This window comes from Tenebrio molitor, chromosome 7, assembly GCF_963966145.1.
Source record: "Tenebrio molitor chromosome 7, icTenMoli1.1, whole genome shotgun sequence".
NCBI lineage: Eukaryota > Metazoa > Arthropoda > Insecta > Coleoptera > Tenebrionidae > Tenebrio > Tenebrio molitor.
Window position 1 is genome coordinate 5,598,308 of NC_091052.1, and position 16,871 is coordinate 5,615,178.

A 16,871-nucleotide genomic window follows, 5' to 3' on the forward strand; every position below is an offset into this window, starting at 1 on the left:
TCTTCTTTTATCGCCAATGCGACTTATTTTTTTAGTCCTCTGATACATTAGGAAAATAAATCTAAGCTTAACGGACACTTTGTGTTGTTTATTAGGTTCTCACCATTCTTTTCCATTTGCACCGTGACAAAGAAGTCTATTCTCGTGTTAAACCAAAATCTGTAAAAAATTGTTCATTATATCTGTGCGAGCTCTGCAGAAATTACTTTATAAATCTTAGAGTATTTCTTTTGGAAAGGAAGTACCCGACTTGCCAACTTTTAGACACTCGTTTTGAAAGAATGCTGCCAAAAGTATTTAAAAAATCTATGCGGTCATAGGAATTTAGCATTGGCAGACGCTTAGGGTCAAGCTAAAAAATTCGATCTCGCATATTTGAAAAGAAGCTGCCCATCGCTCATTTCCAACCAGTTTTTCGTTGTTTAATCTATCCCCAGTAAAATATTTGCATGGGGATGATCGATTCGAGAGTGTATTTTTTTTGCAGGCCGACTGGAGCGAGCAGTTCGTGTTCAACGTGCACGCTCGGAGCATATTTCCTTGCGACGTCCACAGCGGGGGCATCACTGTCCTCTTTCAATATCCGTCATGCATCCTGGCGACGGGGGATCGAGTCCGTCTGTTCGCCCGATTGAGGGCCAACGTGGCGTCGTTGGCGCCCCCGACCTCTCTCGAATATGTGGCCGAAAAGCGGGTTATCAGAGGCCAGCACAGTTTGCACTTTGATTGTGATTTATTCACCGAACGCTACGTCGAATATTGCTTCGTGTATGTGAGCCAGGCAATCAACGACGCTGTCGCTGACGTCAGGATGGATTGCGTGCCCACCCTTCCTGTCACAGGTACGTGGAGGCGAAAGGAGCCCTTCCAATAAATCTGAAAGGGCCCCAAAATGGTAAAATATTTAGGTGGGTAGGCCGTCTTTAAAGACAAATTGCACCTGTTTGTTGTCTAATAACGTTAGAATAATAAATTATATCGGAGGATATGGGGGTCGGTGGGAAAGTTCTTGTTGCCGTGCGAGCCAAACGTCACTGCCACTTGAAATTATGTTACGTTAGACACAGTTCTCCAAATTCATGGCCGCACGCTACCAAATAAATTTTAGACAAAACCCATCAGAGTAGTATATTACAAAATAGTGCACCAAGATCGGCTAAGTTCTCAACTTCTCGAAGCATGTCTGGGCGAACTTGTACATAGAACCAGCCTATTGTGGAAAGTTCACTTAATAAAGCAGTGTTACCGTAAAGCTCATTTGGATTTATTCACTTTAAACATTATACGAAGATTGAAACTAAAGAAAAACACCATTCGTAAAAGTATCGACCGTTCTTTCGTTATCATTTTAAAACAGATTTCTGTCATAAATATTTTATGTTCTGCAGTGAAAATCATTTTTTAAATGAAATCCACGTCACTTGTTAAGTGACAGTTTATTAAGCCACGACGCACGTTTCTACAAAATTTGTTCTCCATAGCGTTGATCATTGGATCGGGTGTTCATTTAAATTTCTCATCAAGTTGGCGTTGAAGAGTCGATTGTGAACGCACCACGGATTACAGGTCACCAAAGAGTAGGGATCCTTGCAGATCACGGATCAGCTGTTTAAATCCAACCTCACTTTATGCGTTGTTTGCAGGCTGACGAGTGGTGCGTTCACAATCGACTCTTCAACGCCAACTTTGAAAAGAAATTTAACTGAACGCCCGATATTATTTTTCATGAAGGAACAAATGTTGGGTGATTCAAAATGATTGTGGATAAGTATGGCAACTATGTACGAAAAATGTATGTGGCAACTGTGTAGGTGGGGTAGAGTTGACATTTATATGACATTTCATAAGCGTGCATTTGATTTTTTTTATACCATAGCACATTGATTTGACAATTTTCAAAATTGCGCGACTAATACTTAATTGTCAAAGAAATGTCAACTCTATCCTACCCACACACTTGCCACATAAATTTTCGTACATAGTTCCATAGTTGCCATACTTATCCGCAATCATTTGAATCACCCAATATAAATAAATTTTGATAATAAATTGAATGATCAGAATTATAATTAAAACAATCTTTTCAATTCTTTATTATACAGGATACTTCACGGGCGATCATGAGTCCGAGGGACATGAAAATGCAACCCACAATACATTTCCAAAGATAACGTGGATATTTGTTTTTTGATTTAAAAAACATAAAATATATAGTCTGTCTCAATTCTCAATTTCCACCACCTGTTGAATTGTGTTGGCAAAATAAAAATATTTCTGGCAATATAATTATTTTATAAACATGATTCGAAAACAACTTACATAATTTATTTGACGCTAAAATGGAAAATGCTCTAGTAAAATGTTTCGAAGAGATAAAAAGGTTGGCACCGTTTTTTTTTTTCATTATTCTAAAATCTTGAGTTGTGAAAACGGGAATTGACCGACACAGAGAATGATAACCTCACAAATACAAGATGACCCTTTTTTCACCAAACGTATCTTAAACTTTTTCGTAAATGTCAGTTGTGACAAATAAAATTATAGGAAGCAAAGTCATCATGGATCATGGATTCATAATTTCATTTTAAAACAATACGATATTTAAAATAGCTACGTTAACGTTAGAAATGTATTGTGGGTTGCATTTTCAATTCAATTCCGCCGGCTCATTATCACTCGTGAAATACCCTGTATGTAAAAAATCGACTGGGGATAAAATTTGCTCACTAGCAAGAATGTTTTAAGCGATAGAATTAATTAAAATTTTAAGTACCTATAAATGTTAACAAATTTGGCGAACAGTTAAGTGAGTTAAGTTAAGTAAGGGCAGTATTCATCGGCACATGGAGATAACTAACCAGCAAATTGCTAACGTTTAATATTTCTACACTGTTGGTTAATTTTGTTAAATGAAAATGAGGCGAGAAGCTAAGTGAAACCTAATGTTTCCGCCCATATTCATAAAATTATAATTTGCAAACGTTAGGGAAGAACGGGTTGAATACTTTCCTGAAATCGCCAAATGTTGTACAAAATTCTTGCATCAACCGCTGAATAAAGAGAAGAGGAACCATCGGAATGCTTTGAGTTGGAGAGATACTTAATGTTTGGGTGAGCGGAAGTCCAGATGGCGGTTTTCATGCATGCCTTAGTTTTAATTCTCATCTTTTCCCTTACTGTTTTCTTAAGGTGGAATTTCTAAATTAATTATTGTGTGTTAATCTTTGCACATTTTTTTTACGCCGAGTGGGTGTTGAGCTGAAACCACCACCATCTTGTTTTGAATAGTTTCTTATCACGTGTTTTTCGTGTGAAATTTGCATTCTCCCCAAAGATTGTTCCGGGATCTGGCAAGCATTTTATCGTTCACTTCACCCAGAAAACAATTCCGCAATTACATTCCCCGTTATTTACTCAAATAACCCGAATAAATACGAATATTTTACGACTTCATCTCTATTCACGGCTTCGGTGGGATTAGCATTACGAGATTTTGCGGAATCCGCTTAAGAGAATTCCCATCGAGTTTTCTTCGTTTTTTTTTCTCATTTTGTCAGCAGGTGATGCGCCTCTTTCCAAAACAATATCGCCAAGAATATTTCCTTATATGCGAATGAGCGCGCCTGCATTTTATAGATAAGAAGTTGCAACTACAAAATTCTCATCTTTCATGGAAAAGCGCAGCAGTACGGCTCATTAGCTCTTGTCTCTGAGGTACAAAGCGTCGTTTCTATTTCCTTAAACTCGTATCAATGATAATAACAATGAATCACCCGAAATTGTGGAACTGATACGGGTATACTCTTCAACTCATAGAATAAAAAAAATTACTGAAGTGGAAATATGTTAGGGTTTGTTCTAGTTTCTTCATCTTTGATCAAAGCAGATCACAATAATAATTACTGGGGAAAGAGGGTGTGACATTTTGACGTTTGATATCAAACCCATCGATTTGTTTTCAGTGTTACTGAAAACTGGTAACGTGAGCAACACAAGACTTTCATGCGCTACAGATTTTTTGAGCAAAATTATGATTTGTAGACGTGTGGTTTTTTTTGTTTTTTTTCTTTGAATTTTTGAAGCAGGAAGCATCTGGAGATTATCGCAATTAGAGACATGTTTTTTGTTGCGATAAACCAAACGGCGCCTGAAAAATATCTTAATTATACAGACACGCGGCCTGGCAGCTAGATATTTGCATTGTTAAAAAGGGAGGGTTAAGCCTACGCTGATTAGTTTATGTAAGTTTTCTTCAGAGGGTGCATAACAGGGGAGCGACAAGGTTTTCATTTTTGCTTTCTAGAGTGGAAATGCCGCTTTATATCACGTATTATGTGTTTTTCAGAGAACGAGAGCGGTGGCTGGGGTCCTTGGAGCCCTTGGACGCCATGTTCGAGTACTTGCATCGGGGGTACAAGAAGTCGTTATCGTTTTTGCGACTCTCCACCTCCTCGTTACGGCGGCAAGTTTTGCGAGGTAAGACACAAATTGCAAAGTAATTAACGCTATCGCTTAAGAGACGAAGTCAGGGTTAAGTCGAACGAGAAAGATTTTCTGTGTAAACAATTAAGAAAATGTTTACCAAGTTCAAAACTTGTTTCTTCACCACTCCCCAAAAAAATAACTAATTTTCGACCCCTTACATTACATTTTGGGAGCGTCACAATGCCATTGCATGTTAACCACAGGAAGGCGTACTTTCTAAGAAACTGCTAATCAATAACAGTTACCATAACGACGTAACAAATTGTGAGTTTTGAAGTGCAACGACATTCAGACAGTTCCGGTATCAGTGGTGAATTCGTGTGAAGCTTTTGCACGATGGCTAAAGGTGCAAAAGGTAAAAAGGGCAAGAAAGGGAAAAAGAAGAAGAAAGCGCCGAAAATCGACCCGAATGCGTTGACTGAAGTCGACAGGACCTTTTACGAACTGACAATAACCGATCTGAACCGGAAATTGGCCCGACTGCGAAGTTTAACCGCCGAACTAGAGGAGAAGAACGAACAGTTGACAACTGACTTGTCAAAGCTCGACGAGGATCGCAACGACATCATAATATACCTGAAACGGATTTTACAAGAGAGATCTGATGAAATCGCCGAATTGCAGGAACGTTTGCGAGCTCTGGAGGAGACCAGACAGGAGGAGACCGAGAATTATGAGCAGAAAATTACCGATTTAGAGAATGAGTATAAGCAGATGCATGAACAGTTGACAAGCGAGATTAAGTTACTGGAAGGTAAATTAAATTCGCTGGAAGAGTTCCGAATACAGCGTGATGAGCTCATGAAAAAGTTTGAAGACCAGGAAAACGCAATGGAGGAACAAGAAAAAAGACACAAGAATGAGTTATACGAAATCGAGAGGAAGTTTATCATAGGAAAGGACAAGCTTAAAAAGGACATGGAAGCGAGATTGTTACAATTGTCTGCGGAATTTCAGGATGCTACTGAACTTAGAATTGCGGCAACTACACATAGGGTTATAAGAGAAAATATTGCCATCAACAACGAGTTGGATGTTATGCTCATCACTCATGACAGACTGCACACAGAGAATGCCGAAATGAAAGAGAGGGACAGGATATTGAGACAAGAAGCAGAATTGCACGAGGCAGAAAAGAAAAAAGCCTTGGCTAAAGTCAGAGTTCAATTGAAAATAATCGAGAGGCTGACCAAAGAACACGAAGAGATGACACAAAAGTTGAGCAAATATCAAACGATCGAGCAAGAAATGCACGAAATGTCGTCGGAATTACAAAAGACCAAGCAGTCAGTACTGTGCCTGAATCACCAAATTAGAATCTTGGAACAGAACGTGCACGCTCTGAAATGTAAAGAGACGTCACTTCAGACAGAACTGAACAACGTTCAAGACGACAACGATCGCCTAACGATGATCCTAGCTCAAGCTGTATTTTCGATTAAAGAAGTGTTGGAAGTCCAATCGAAAATTTCAGACGAAGCATTGAGAGTGTCGAAACGCGAAAGTCTCCTGACCCAACTCTTCATTCTTTTGAGCGAAGCCGAGAAGAAGAAGGCGAGGAAACCATCGCTGGAAACCATCGGCTCCCTCTCGGCCACCTACGAAAGGGGCGATCTCGGTTTCGTTCCGAAATCTGCAACTCGTCGTTCTACGATTCCGACGATCCGACACATCGAAGCTCAGACCGGGCCTAGTTTCGAGGAATTCTTAGCGATCGGAAAGTCAGACGATGTGATTCAGAAGACTGAAACGTCGTTCGTCAGTTCAGAGGAAGAATCTAGAGGCAGCGAGGGAACCTACGTCGAGGAAGAAAGTGATGTCTTCTTCGACGAAGAAGAGGACACCATGGAAGATTCTCTAGATTTCGACGACACCGAGTCGTTTGAGGATGACGACGAAGCTGCACAACAAAGAAGAGCGACTCGTGCGGCTGCCCGCAGAGCAAGCAGAGAAAGCGAAGCAAGAATGTCTGCCGAATTAATCCAAGAAAAATCGGCGGCTAGGCGAAGTCAGTCGATTACAATGGAAAGTGACGCTACTGCAGCACAAACATCACCTTTGCCAGAAGACACCGCTGCAAGTACTGGAAATGGTGCGGCGCCTCAACCGCGTGTTAGTTCTTCGGAGCCAGAAGAAGAACCTAAAGAGTAGCGTTTTTGACTTTTTTGAATAAATTTCTTGCATTGATGTTGATGTTTTTCTGCATTTAGTGGAAATTACTCCGCACTGAGTACACACATCTGATTTTTCCTCTTTTTTATAAAATAATCACTATTAATAATTAAAAATCAATATTCAACTTTTTTCCTGTAGTTTTTACACTGTGTGCCCAAGTAATACTACTCACTCATAATATTTTATTTAGCGGTTAATAATAAATATTTAGAAGTGAAGCATGATTTTGTCAAGGCAATGTTAATGGAATACAAAAGAAAAATTATGTTTGTCTTTGTATCTAGGTGACATGTCAGGTAGTAATTACGAATAAATAATTTACAAGTAAAGTAGTTTTTTTTTTATTTCGTGACGTTACACGTTGTTTAATTTATGTAATGTAAGTGTCGGTCGAGATAATTAAATTTACGAGTTGAAAGGAAAGCGTAATTATTATTTATTCATAGGGAAAATCCGTGGAGACTGAAAAATGTGGAAAAAGCGTGGGTAACAACTGGGAATGTTTTTATGGTAATAGTGTCTCGGCTGGTGATATCGTCGCTGAAATGCCGGAGATCCAGGCCGAGGTCGGTCCATACTGCAGATGCGGATGTATCGTCCATCTCGGACAAGCAAAACCCAAACGCTTGTTGGCGATTTCTTCGCAAAGCTGTCCCGGGAGAAGGTTCTGGCTCATTCAGGTATTATTTAAAACCATTTAACACAACGAAACGAGCGCGCGACCCCGACCTTATAACTTCTCGTCGAATTTGCGGCTGTCACAGCGGTCCCATTTAAGGATGTATCAAAATCGAATTGTCGTGTTTGACGAGCTCACGGGACCCGTAACTGGAAAGCGCAAATGTTTGTTGTGCAACCGAAGAAATATGTGCACAGTGTTGCGTGAAACCATCCAAACACATCCAGTGAATAATTAAGTAATGCGCAATGCTCTTGCAGGCCGACGAGGAGTTTATAATCCAGTTCAAAGTGGAGCAATTCCGTTTACCGTGCGGTACTCAATGGCTGAAAGTGAGAGACGGCAGTTCACTATCGGCGAATTTACTAGCTGATTTATCTGGGGCTGCCGACACGACGCCGTCCGTCGTCAATTCGACAGGATCGAATTTATTGCTAGAGTTTTTCTCTGACAAGATCGTCGTGGGAGGACAAATATGCGGCGGGGGTTTCCTGGCCCATGCCAGCCAGATAAGTACGGCTCTGGAGCAATCAAAAACAATTGTCTTATACAGTGAATCAATATTTTTTTTATGTGCTGCTGTATCCAAAACTTTTTGATGTGTTTTTTTAACATACAAAATTCTTGAGAACACTAATTTTAAGAAAAATAGGAAAAAAACTCTCCCTGTATAATAAACATAAAATAACAACAAGAAATTCCGAAAAAAAAACCTTAATTCCTATCCTCCACCCCTCTCCTCTCTCCTTTTCCTCCTCTTCCATATCTCTTTCTTCCATCTTATTCTTCATTCAGTATTTCTCCCAGCTCCTTTCCCTCCTTCTCTCTCATTTCGCCACATCCATTCCACATGTGCTCGATTGTCTCTCTCTCCTCATAGCACATTCTACACCTTCTTTCCTCTCCTTCCATCCAATACCTGTTTTCTCTCTTTTCGTTCTCACATCTGAATCTCGCCATCATTTTTCTCTCTCTTGCATTCCCTCTCTCCAGGTACTCCGGAATTTCCTCTGTCACCTCTCATACTCCTTGTTGTACTTTGACTCCTTGATTCTCTCCCTTTTTCTTGCTTGTCCGAGTCTCTATCCCTTTCACTCAGCTCCACATTCATCCATCTTCCTTTTGCTCACGCTCAAACTTTCCACTTCTTCACTGGCATACCCGTTCCTCTGGTAGTAATTCTCTCTTACCTTCTTCTCCTTGTTCTTTTTCTTTTCTCTCCAGTATTCCGTGAGTATCCTGCACTCTTCTCTTTCATCCATTTTGTCCTCAAACTTTGCCGCTCTCTTTCCCGCTTTCACTCTCAGCCTATTCCCTCACTTTTTGGGTTGGTTTCGTTAAAAAAAAAAACACTCCTTTGACGTTTTTTTAAATCTAATTTTGATATGATTATTTTCTTCATGTGTTTAGCAACCAATTGCTTGACAAATATTGACCAATCAAAACGAGAAAACAAAAAATAACCCGATAAAATTTCTCTAAAATGCACACTGTGCAATAATCTGATAAAAAATGTCGGTACCTGATTTTTTTTCTTTTAATAAATTATTTTGAATAAAAAGGATTGGAAATAATGCGTTTAGTTTCATTCTATTCAGGAAATAATCAGCCGTATACCCCTCGTGCAAAATTTTAATATTGGAATTTTTTTTGCTAATGAACTGAAACATCCATAAATTATTCAGTCAGAAGACCAATTATTATCAAATAAAAGCCCTCGACTTTCTCTCGTGCTCTTATTTGCTAATAATTTTGTACTCATAACCTTGAAAGCAACGCTTCCAACATCCAACGCTCGCTCCGAAACGAGTGCTTCCCGCTCGACTCGAATGTAAAAATTGCAAAAAACACTGGCCATTTGAAGCATTCAAAAAAAATCTGTCTTGATAATAATAAAATTTAGTTCATAAAATACAACTTCCCTGGGTTTTCTTCCATTAAAAAATTACGGAAAGATTTATAATCGTTGAAAATTGTTCCTACAAAATTCACAAATTATTGCAAAAATTGAAATATCAAGTGAAGCAATTGTTTCCAATAACCAAAGATCACTGCCTACTTGGTTTTATGTTCGTTTATGTTTAATGTATTAAAACAAAAAAAAATTAATTTAATTTTCGTACAAAAAATATTGTACGAACCACTTGCGTGAAGACATCTTCCGTTCATTCGCGCATTAATTAAAGGCACTCGCTCCTTCGTCGCTGGTGCTTTAAAAAATGCGCTCATGCGGGAACTTCGTCTTCCTGCACTTGGTTCGTAAATAACTATTTCTGACCTCATTTATGGATGTTTTCGTTCATTAGCAAAAAAATTTCCGATAAAAAATTTTGCACTTGGGGTATAATATGTGAGAATTGTGCAGATAGCAAAGATAGTAAAATATGAGACTTGCAAAGAGACAATATAAAATTATACGGTCAGGATTTTTTTTCTGATTGTGAGCAAATGGTGACCTTAATCTGGCGTCTCGTACATTTACGAGGTCTTCCTTCCGTTTGACGTTGACGTTATTTGCACTGTTGATGTTAACCATTATTTACATATAAATTATATTATCCGGACGATGTTGCAGGGGCGAGAAAATCGAACGTGTCTGGCGTACCGATCGCTCAGAGTATCGGAGTGATCCCTTCTGCGATGTTGAAATTGACAGCCGTTCACATCGCGGCGACTCTTTTTCTCAGCGGTCTTCTGATAGCCACGGCTTTGTTGGGAGCGCAATATTTATTTCGATACAGGAAATACCACATCGCCCAGGCCGAGGATCAGGATTCCCTCGCTGATCCCACAGGTATTGGCTTCGCGATCCCGACAAATACCGTGCTTACGGCGAATAAATTTGCAGCTTCTTGCGCGAGCATATCGCTGAAGACGAGGGCCTCTTCTAGCGCGACACTATTGTCGGAAGTAATTTCATTAACTAGATTGAGACCGCACATGAAGCCGAGGAATAAGCACAGCCGTTTGAGGGAATCAATGGATTGTGAACAGGAAGAGGAGGAGCACGAGGTGACGTTGGCGTAAGTCCGAGTTTAAAATTCCTTCCGCTCGAGTGCAGTTTCAGACGATAAATGTCGAGCGACTCACGTTTCCATTTTTATTGCTTAGAGTTTTGGAGTTACGTTTTTAATAAGATCTAACACGTGAACCACGTAATTGCAGTAAAGAAGAATCGTTGAGTTTGAGCAGTACGACGACTCTCACACAACAAGAAACTTTAACAACGGCATTACCGCAAACTGCGAGCGAAATGGAGGAGGTAGCGTGTAGTTTGCCGGGTTCGCCGCAGAATTACGAACAGAGAACGTTGAGGCGATCGTCCACTCTGACCAGCGACAAGGACAAAACGAGCGAAAAAGACGATATTAAAAGTACATCGTCAAAAATCTCTAGAAGACTAAGTAACGTCAGTACTGCCACTATGACGCATGTGAGAGCATCGTCTGAAATTGGTTCTAAAAGTGATCCGGTGAAGTATCTAAATTAAATTTTCAGAGCACGATCTGCACTACTTAAGTCAAACTTACACCCTTGTTACACCCGTCACAAAACGTATTCCACCCTTCTGGAACATATCTCACTGAATCCAAAGCAGTCGGAACGTATTGTCCATTCTCTCTCGATTTAACACGTTTAGATTTGGCCCTTTCCGTTATTAATGGAACAGTTACTAAAAGTGACCGTTGTACCCGTTATTCCCTCTATGTTTTCTGTCCTAATAATGAATTAATATTTCTATTAGACAGGCAAAATTATACACGACGACTTCTAAACCTTCAATACTTGAAGGTTTCATGGGGGAAAGATTAATTTTAAAAATGGAAATTACACTAATTTGCTTTTTAGCGATCAATCCATAATATGCACAATAATTAAGAAAACAAAGCGATTAGAAAATCCAGTCTAAAAGAATTCTTGTGGGACGAATTAGAGAAACAATTTAGATATTGTGGAGAATTTGTTGAAAATATTTCGTGAACTGTTAAGAGCAACGTTTTATTCCAAATTTTCCAAGGGTCTTAAAAAATTATCTACCCCATCGCATATTACCCAAGATAAGTGATTTATTTACAGGTTTTTGATGTTGTTTTTTTTTATTATGTTTTTCTTGTTTTTTTATCATAATTTTAAATTAAAAATATTTCTTAATTTGTCAGTCTCGTGATCGGTTATTTATTTATTTATTTATTTATTTATTTATTTGTAGTATAGCTTTTTTATACAAGGTCTCGTGATCGGTTACTAATTTATTTGTAGTATAGCTTTCTTTATACAGGGTATTTCACGAGTGATAATGAGCCCCACGGAATAACAAATGCAACCCACAATACATTTGGAACGCAAAGCTGTAAAGCTTCCAAGTGTATTGTGTTTTGCATTTTCAATTCCGTCGGGCTCATATCACTCGTGAAATACCCTGTATTGTATCGTCAGTAAAAAGATTTCTATTAAGAAATGATGATAGAACACTTAACAAAAATATAAAACGACGTAAGTATTTCTTCTTGGATCACTGTTGTTGAGATGCTATCACAAAATCGAACTTATCTTTACCACATCGTTATCGTTGAGAATTTTTTCAACTCTCGCTGTTATTTTGCGAAAGAACATATTGATAATGTTTACGTTGCAAGTGTTTGTACTCAAGTTTAATTCAAAAGAATAATCTTAGATAAATTCCTGTTTGTGTTTCTTCACCAGAGCACTTCTAGAACGCACTTTATCCATGATGTCAGCAACACCTCCGTAAGATAAAATGGCTAACTTGTCAAAATTCTTGCAGGGGTTCTATTCGCCCGCATCCAGTTTAACCAGCACAGCAACAATCCGAAGCACCAATGCCAAAGAAACAAAGGAAAAAAGAAATAGAGAGAAATTACTGGCCGGACCCGCAGCAGGTTCAGACTTCTCGATCGTGGGCCCTGACACGGACCTAGAGTTGGATTATTACGATTACAACGTCGTGAACGCAGGTGCGGCTCCGGGTTCGTATCTGGGAATGGATCCTGCATTTTTAGTGTGGATACCTCCGCTGGACGAAGACGGTGAAATTCTTCCGTCCGAGGAGGATCTCAAGCCGAAGGTGTACATAGATCCGGGGAGTAACAAAGAGTCCCCGGAAGAAGAGATGTTGCTGCCTAAAGTTGACAAAACCGCGGACGCGACGCCCAAAGCGTCACCTATTCTGAAGAAGAATAAGAAAGTGCACCCGTTTGTTGAAAGCGAAGCGAAGGAAAGAGAACCTCTGCTTAACAAAACTGTGGTGACGATACAGTTGCACGAGTTGCCAAGGAACAAGAGGTGTAGTTCTACGAGTAAGTTAATCGATGAGATGGAGAAAGAGACTAAAGTGGAAAAGTCGCCAAGTGTTGATAGCAATATTTTAGATGAAATCAAGTTTGCCGACGACGACGATGACGAAAAGGACTTGACTGAGAATCAGTGCAATATTGAATTATCATATCATGATTCAAATATTTTATCTTCCAGTTAAGACTGACCTCAGAGTTACGATGAGAAGTTAAAATGTTGTTTATAGGGTGTTAACGAAGGGCATTTTAAAGCATAAATGATCAAAAGCTATCTCAGGATTGCAGATTTCGAATGAGACTGAATGTTGAATTAAGATGTTGATGCATTAATTACTACTAGTCTGTAATCTAGTCATGTTTGTAAAAGATTAATATTTGTGAATACAGTGTAAGCTTTTAGATTGTTGTTTTTTACAGAGGAGTGTGACCAAATTTAACTACTAAACTAAAAACAAGTTGACAAGAAACCGAGAATGATTTTTAATTTTTTTATTAAGATTGAAAATTAAACTGAGAGTTCATTCCGAAACGTCGATGAATCAGTTTACGTACTTTTTTACTGTTCGACAACAAACACTCCTTCTTAGGACAATTATACATAGTAGCTTGCTTAAGTAAACTTTTGTTTTTATTTCTGTATTAGGTAATTTAACGTTCCTTGTATATAGTTTTTTGTTATGAAATGTTATAAGAGCGCTAGATTTATATAATACAAAAATTTGGTATATGTATTTAAGGCAAAATAAATTTACGTATTTATATTACATAATAATTATAACCCATCTCAGGAAATTACATATTTTTCTGAATGTGTAAAAAATCTTATTTAATTGATAAGTGCAATACGGAAAGAGAATTATTAGTAGGTGTTACCTTATATTGACATTTTACATAAAATATTTGAACAATCAAGTGAGGAACCTTACATAAGTTCATTCGCAATTCTAAACAACACAGCTGACAACATTAATCACATTTTATATCAAATACCAAACCGGTTTACTTATCTTTACTCTGATTAAATTCTAAAAGTGAAACATTTTACATTAATCATATTTTAAATGTCTACTTTTACTACATGAAACACTTCATTCATTTCTGTCAGTTTACGTCTTCATTATATTTTCTTTAACTACAAAATGCAAGTGTATTTAATTTGATCTCTGAAAATTACATAGTACAGCAGTATAAGTATAAATTCCTCTGATGAACTATTGAAAAAGAGCAATCAAAACCAATAAATTTGTTTTTAGTGTTAGTGTAACTTACTGACAGGCCCAGTGCATAATCCAACTTAAAAATTCCTTCGAAAGAAATTCCAACAGGTTTGAGTGCGTTTGCCATAAAAATTAACAAGGTTCTTCCATTTCTGGTGTTCCAATTGTACCAAGGACAGTTGACGATGGTGTCAAAAGTACGACTTGTCTATAAATAAATAAGTTTCTTACGAGGTAATTTCTGTAATGCAGGATCATACTTCATTGTAAAGACCTTGTCCTGAATGACAATATAATGTCATTACGTAGAAACTGCAAGAAAAAAGAGCCACGGCACGCATTGTCGTAACATAACTGATATCTATACTCTACAACAAGTTTAGTAGAATTTTCAGCATAATTTCAACGATAAGGATTTACATTTATATAAAAAAATGACATGCTGATTAAATTAAGTCCTCCTAAGAAAACGTATGTAATTTGGATGGCGTACAATTTTTTACCAAGTATTTTAATTACGCTGAAAAAAATATTCTAACAACATTTCTGCTAATTTGGATTTCATACCTTCTCATTCGAATATGTTGCTTGATGCAAAATATTAATCGTTTATTCATTTCGAGTTGATAAATGTAATCACATTTTAATTTCGATGTGGAAATGTTGCTATAATCGTCAGAAATCTTCTCCAAATGTTGATTTACAAGAAAAAATTGTATTCTTAATTGAAAGACTACATAATAAAAATTATAACAGTGAATAACCATGATGTATCCGATATAAGGAAGTGTTGCATAAAATATTACTTTTGGAAGGATACTCCATGTGCCAAAATACCTTTCAAACATTTGTTCGTATAAACATATACTTTTCCAGTCTTCAAAGATTGGCAAGAAGATAAGCATAATAACAGTGGCATAACAAAAATATGCATACTGCCTTATCATAATATTTCTTGCATCTTTTAATATTTTTTGTTTAGTTGATTCACCGGTACTGTCAATTGACCAGTTATTCCTTGTCACAAGACTGACAAACAGTTTGTCCACTTTTTTGTGGTAAAAAATTGTCGAGAAAGCCATACTTGCTAAAACCTTGATGAAACAAACTAATTATTTTATCGTAAACGTTGTGAGAAATACTTACATACGGCATACCCATCACAAATGGGCAATACTGTAAAATTGTCTTCCTGTTGACATTGTCTTTAAAGTAAATAACTTGCCATATATAAATAGTAGTGTGAAAAATCAGACACAACTTATTAACTATTTGCATTAACGTGTGATAACCTAAATCAAAAAATAACTTTCTTAACATTATTAGTGGATCAACTAGAATTGATAAAAAAAATGTGTATTCAAAGTAATTTCAACTAGTGCTTTTTAAGATACCATTCATGTGTGTTACTTTATTATAGTTTGGTATACTACTTCTTTTGACTTTAGTCTTGTCCATTTTTACTAGATAAGAGTTACTCCAGCTTAACACAGCAATCTTATAGCGCCATCAACTTAATTATTCTGTAAATAATATTTAGGTACCAAAGTTTTCACAGATAATGATAATGATAATGACAAGTACCCTTGCCCTCCATAGTAAACTCACTTACAAATGAATAGAAGAATCGGATAATTTACTTTCTTTAAACAGAATAATTCATAAGATTTTCTCGATAATGAACGATATTGACGTCACTGAGAATAAGGGGATAGTTTGGTAATTAGCAACTCCAAAGTATTAATTTAATGTTGTTAACTTCATTTATTTCTCAAAATAAAATGAACAAAATATGAACCATACTTATGAAGATTTTAATTATTTAAAAAAATACAAGGTGAGTCGGTAGGAACGGCCGAATCTTCATGAGTGTATTCACACGTAAAAATAATGTAAAATAAACTCATATGTTCTTATCCGATTTTCATTTGTTTTCAAGTTATAGCGTAATAAAAAATAAACAAAATTGCAAACATTAACATTGTCTTAATAAGCACGTTCTTTTATTAAATGTTAAAAAATACCGCCGTTGACCTCTAAACACCTTCTACTTCGCCCACGAAGGGCGCTTGTTGCTCTACTAATTGCTTGATGCTTTTCTTGGCTGCAGTATTTCTAATACGTCGAATTAGTGCTTCCCAGGTGTTCACTTGTACTTTGTATACTTCATTTTTCAACCAGCCAAATGCTTTTTAGCCTTAAACATGGCATACTCTGATTACAAAATGTTCTCAATGTGAAAACAAGCGAAAATTTGGATACAAGTAGAACCCTAGATAAAATTTTTAACGTATGAGTTTATTTTACATTATTTTCACGTGTTAATACACTCGTGGAGTTTCGGCAGTTCCTCCCGATTCACCCTGTATATGTATAGATATATATTTTGGTAAAGTTAATTTTTGTAAAAAAAAAAAACAGAAATTCCCCGAATTATTTTTTATTTTGATAATTACTTTTGAAAAAACAAAAATTTTACGAATATTTGAAACCATGGTTTAGGTAATCTTTTACACTAGATACAAATACAATACCATCAATGTAAGTGCTATTTTAATACAGTTTTCTTCAAAGAAATTAAGAAGCTTTACAAAATAAGTCCGTTTATTAACAATAATCATATTACAGTGATAACCAAAGAGCAATCAAATTAATTTGTAATCGAGTTATCCATGAATCCGAAATCGTATGTTATTACTTGAACTCCGCGTTCCAATAAACACAGCTTGTAGAAGTATTTTCATATTTGGTGGCGGAAACAAAAGACTGAGAAATGTCACAAAAACGTATTGTCAGTGTCAAATTTCTCATAAACGCCGTAAAAAGGAATGTCTAGGTAAATTTAAATTTTCGCTAAATACCGGGTGATCAAGAAGGACTGTTTAAGTTGGCAATACAATTAAGAAAATTTTTATTTATAACACTGTAACTGGATATGTTTTGTTGGTTTATTTGACAAATATCTGAAATAGGTATAGCATTAACACCGACAAGCCACCA

General features: G+C 37.0%; 2 protein-coding genes across 5 annotated transcripts in view; both read left to right on the forward strand.

Moving 5' to 3' along the window:
• The window catches only part of gogo (golden goal), a 63,793-nt gene extending 50,361 nt beyond the window's left edge, over positions 1-13,432 (forward strand). The window contains exons 5-13 of one of the 4 annotated variants that reach the window (XM_069053343.1): positions 488-842; positions 4,346-4,476; positions 7,107-7,340; positions 7,600-7,852; positions 9,915-10,133; positions 10,188-10,362; positions 10,505-10,811; positions 12,126-12,657; positions 12,730-13,432. In XM_069053343.1, the coding sequence (XP_068909444.1) occupies positions 488-842; positions 4,346-4,476; positions 7,107-7,340; positions 7,600-7,852; positions 9,915-10,133; positions 10,188-10,362; positions 10,505-10,811; positions 12,126-12,657; positions 12,730-12,836 (2,313 nt within the window). In that variant the 3' untranslated portion in view covers positions 12,837-13,432. Of the gene's footprint in view, positions 1-487; positions 843-4,345; positions 4,477-7,106; positions 7,341-7,599; positions 7,853-9,914; positions 10,134-10,187; positions 10,363-10,504; positions 10,812-12,125 lie in introns of all 4 variants that reach the window. The other 3 variants (XM_069053340.1, XM_069053341.1, XM_069053342.1) reach the window with 3 other exon arrangements.
• Positions 4,712-6,672, forward strand: LOC138135345 (cilia- and flagella-associated protein 157). Its single transcript, XM_069054048.1, has one exon. It carries the CDS (start codon positions 4,822-4,824, stop codon positions 6,634-6,636), a length of 1,815 nt encoding a protein of 604 aa, XP_068910149.1. The 5' UTR covers positions 4,712-4,821; the 3' UTR covers positions 6,637-6,672.
• Positions 13,433-16,871: the final 3,439 nt, after the last annotated feature.

What these genes read in the sequence shown, in the direction of transcription:
- LOC138135345 (XM_069054048.1), top strand. Translation starts at nt 4,822, where the DNA reads ATGGCTAAAGGTGCAAAAGGTAAAAAGGGCAAGAAAGGGAAAAAGAAG.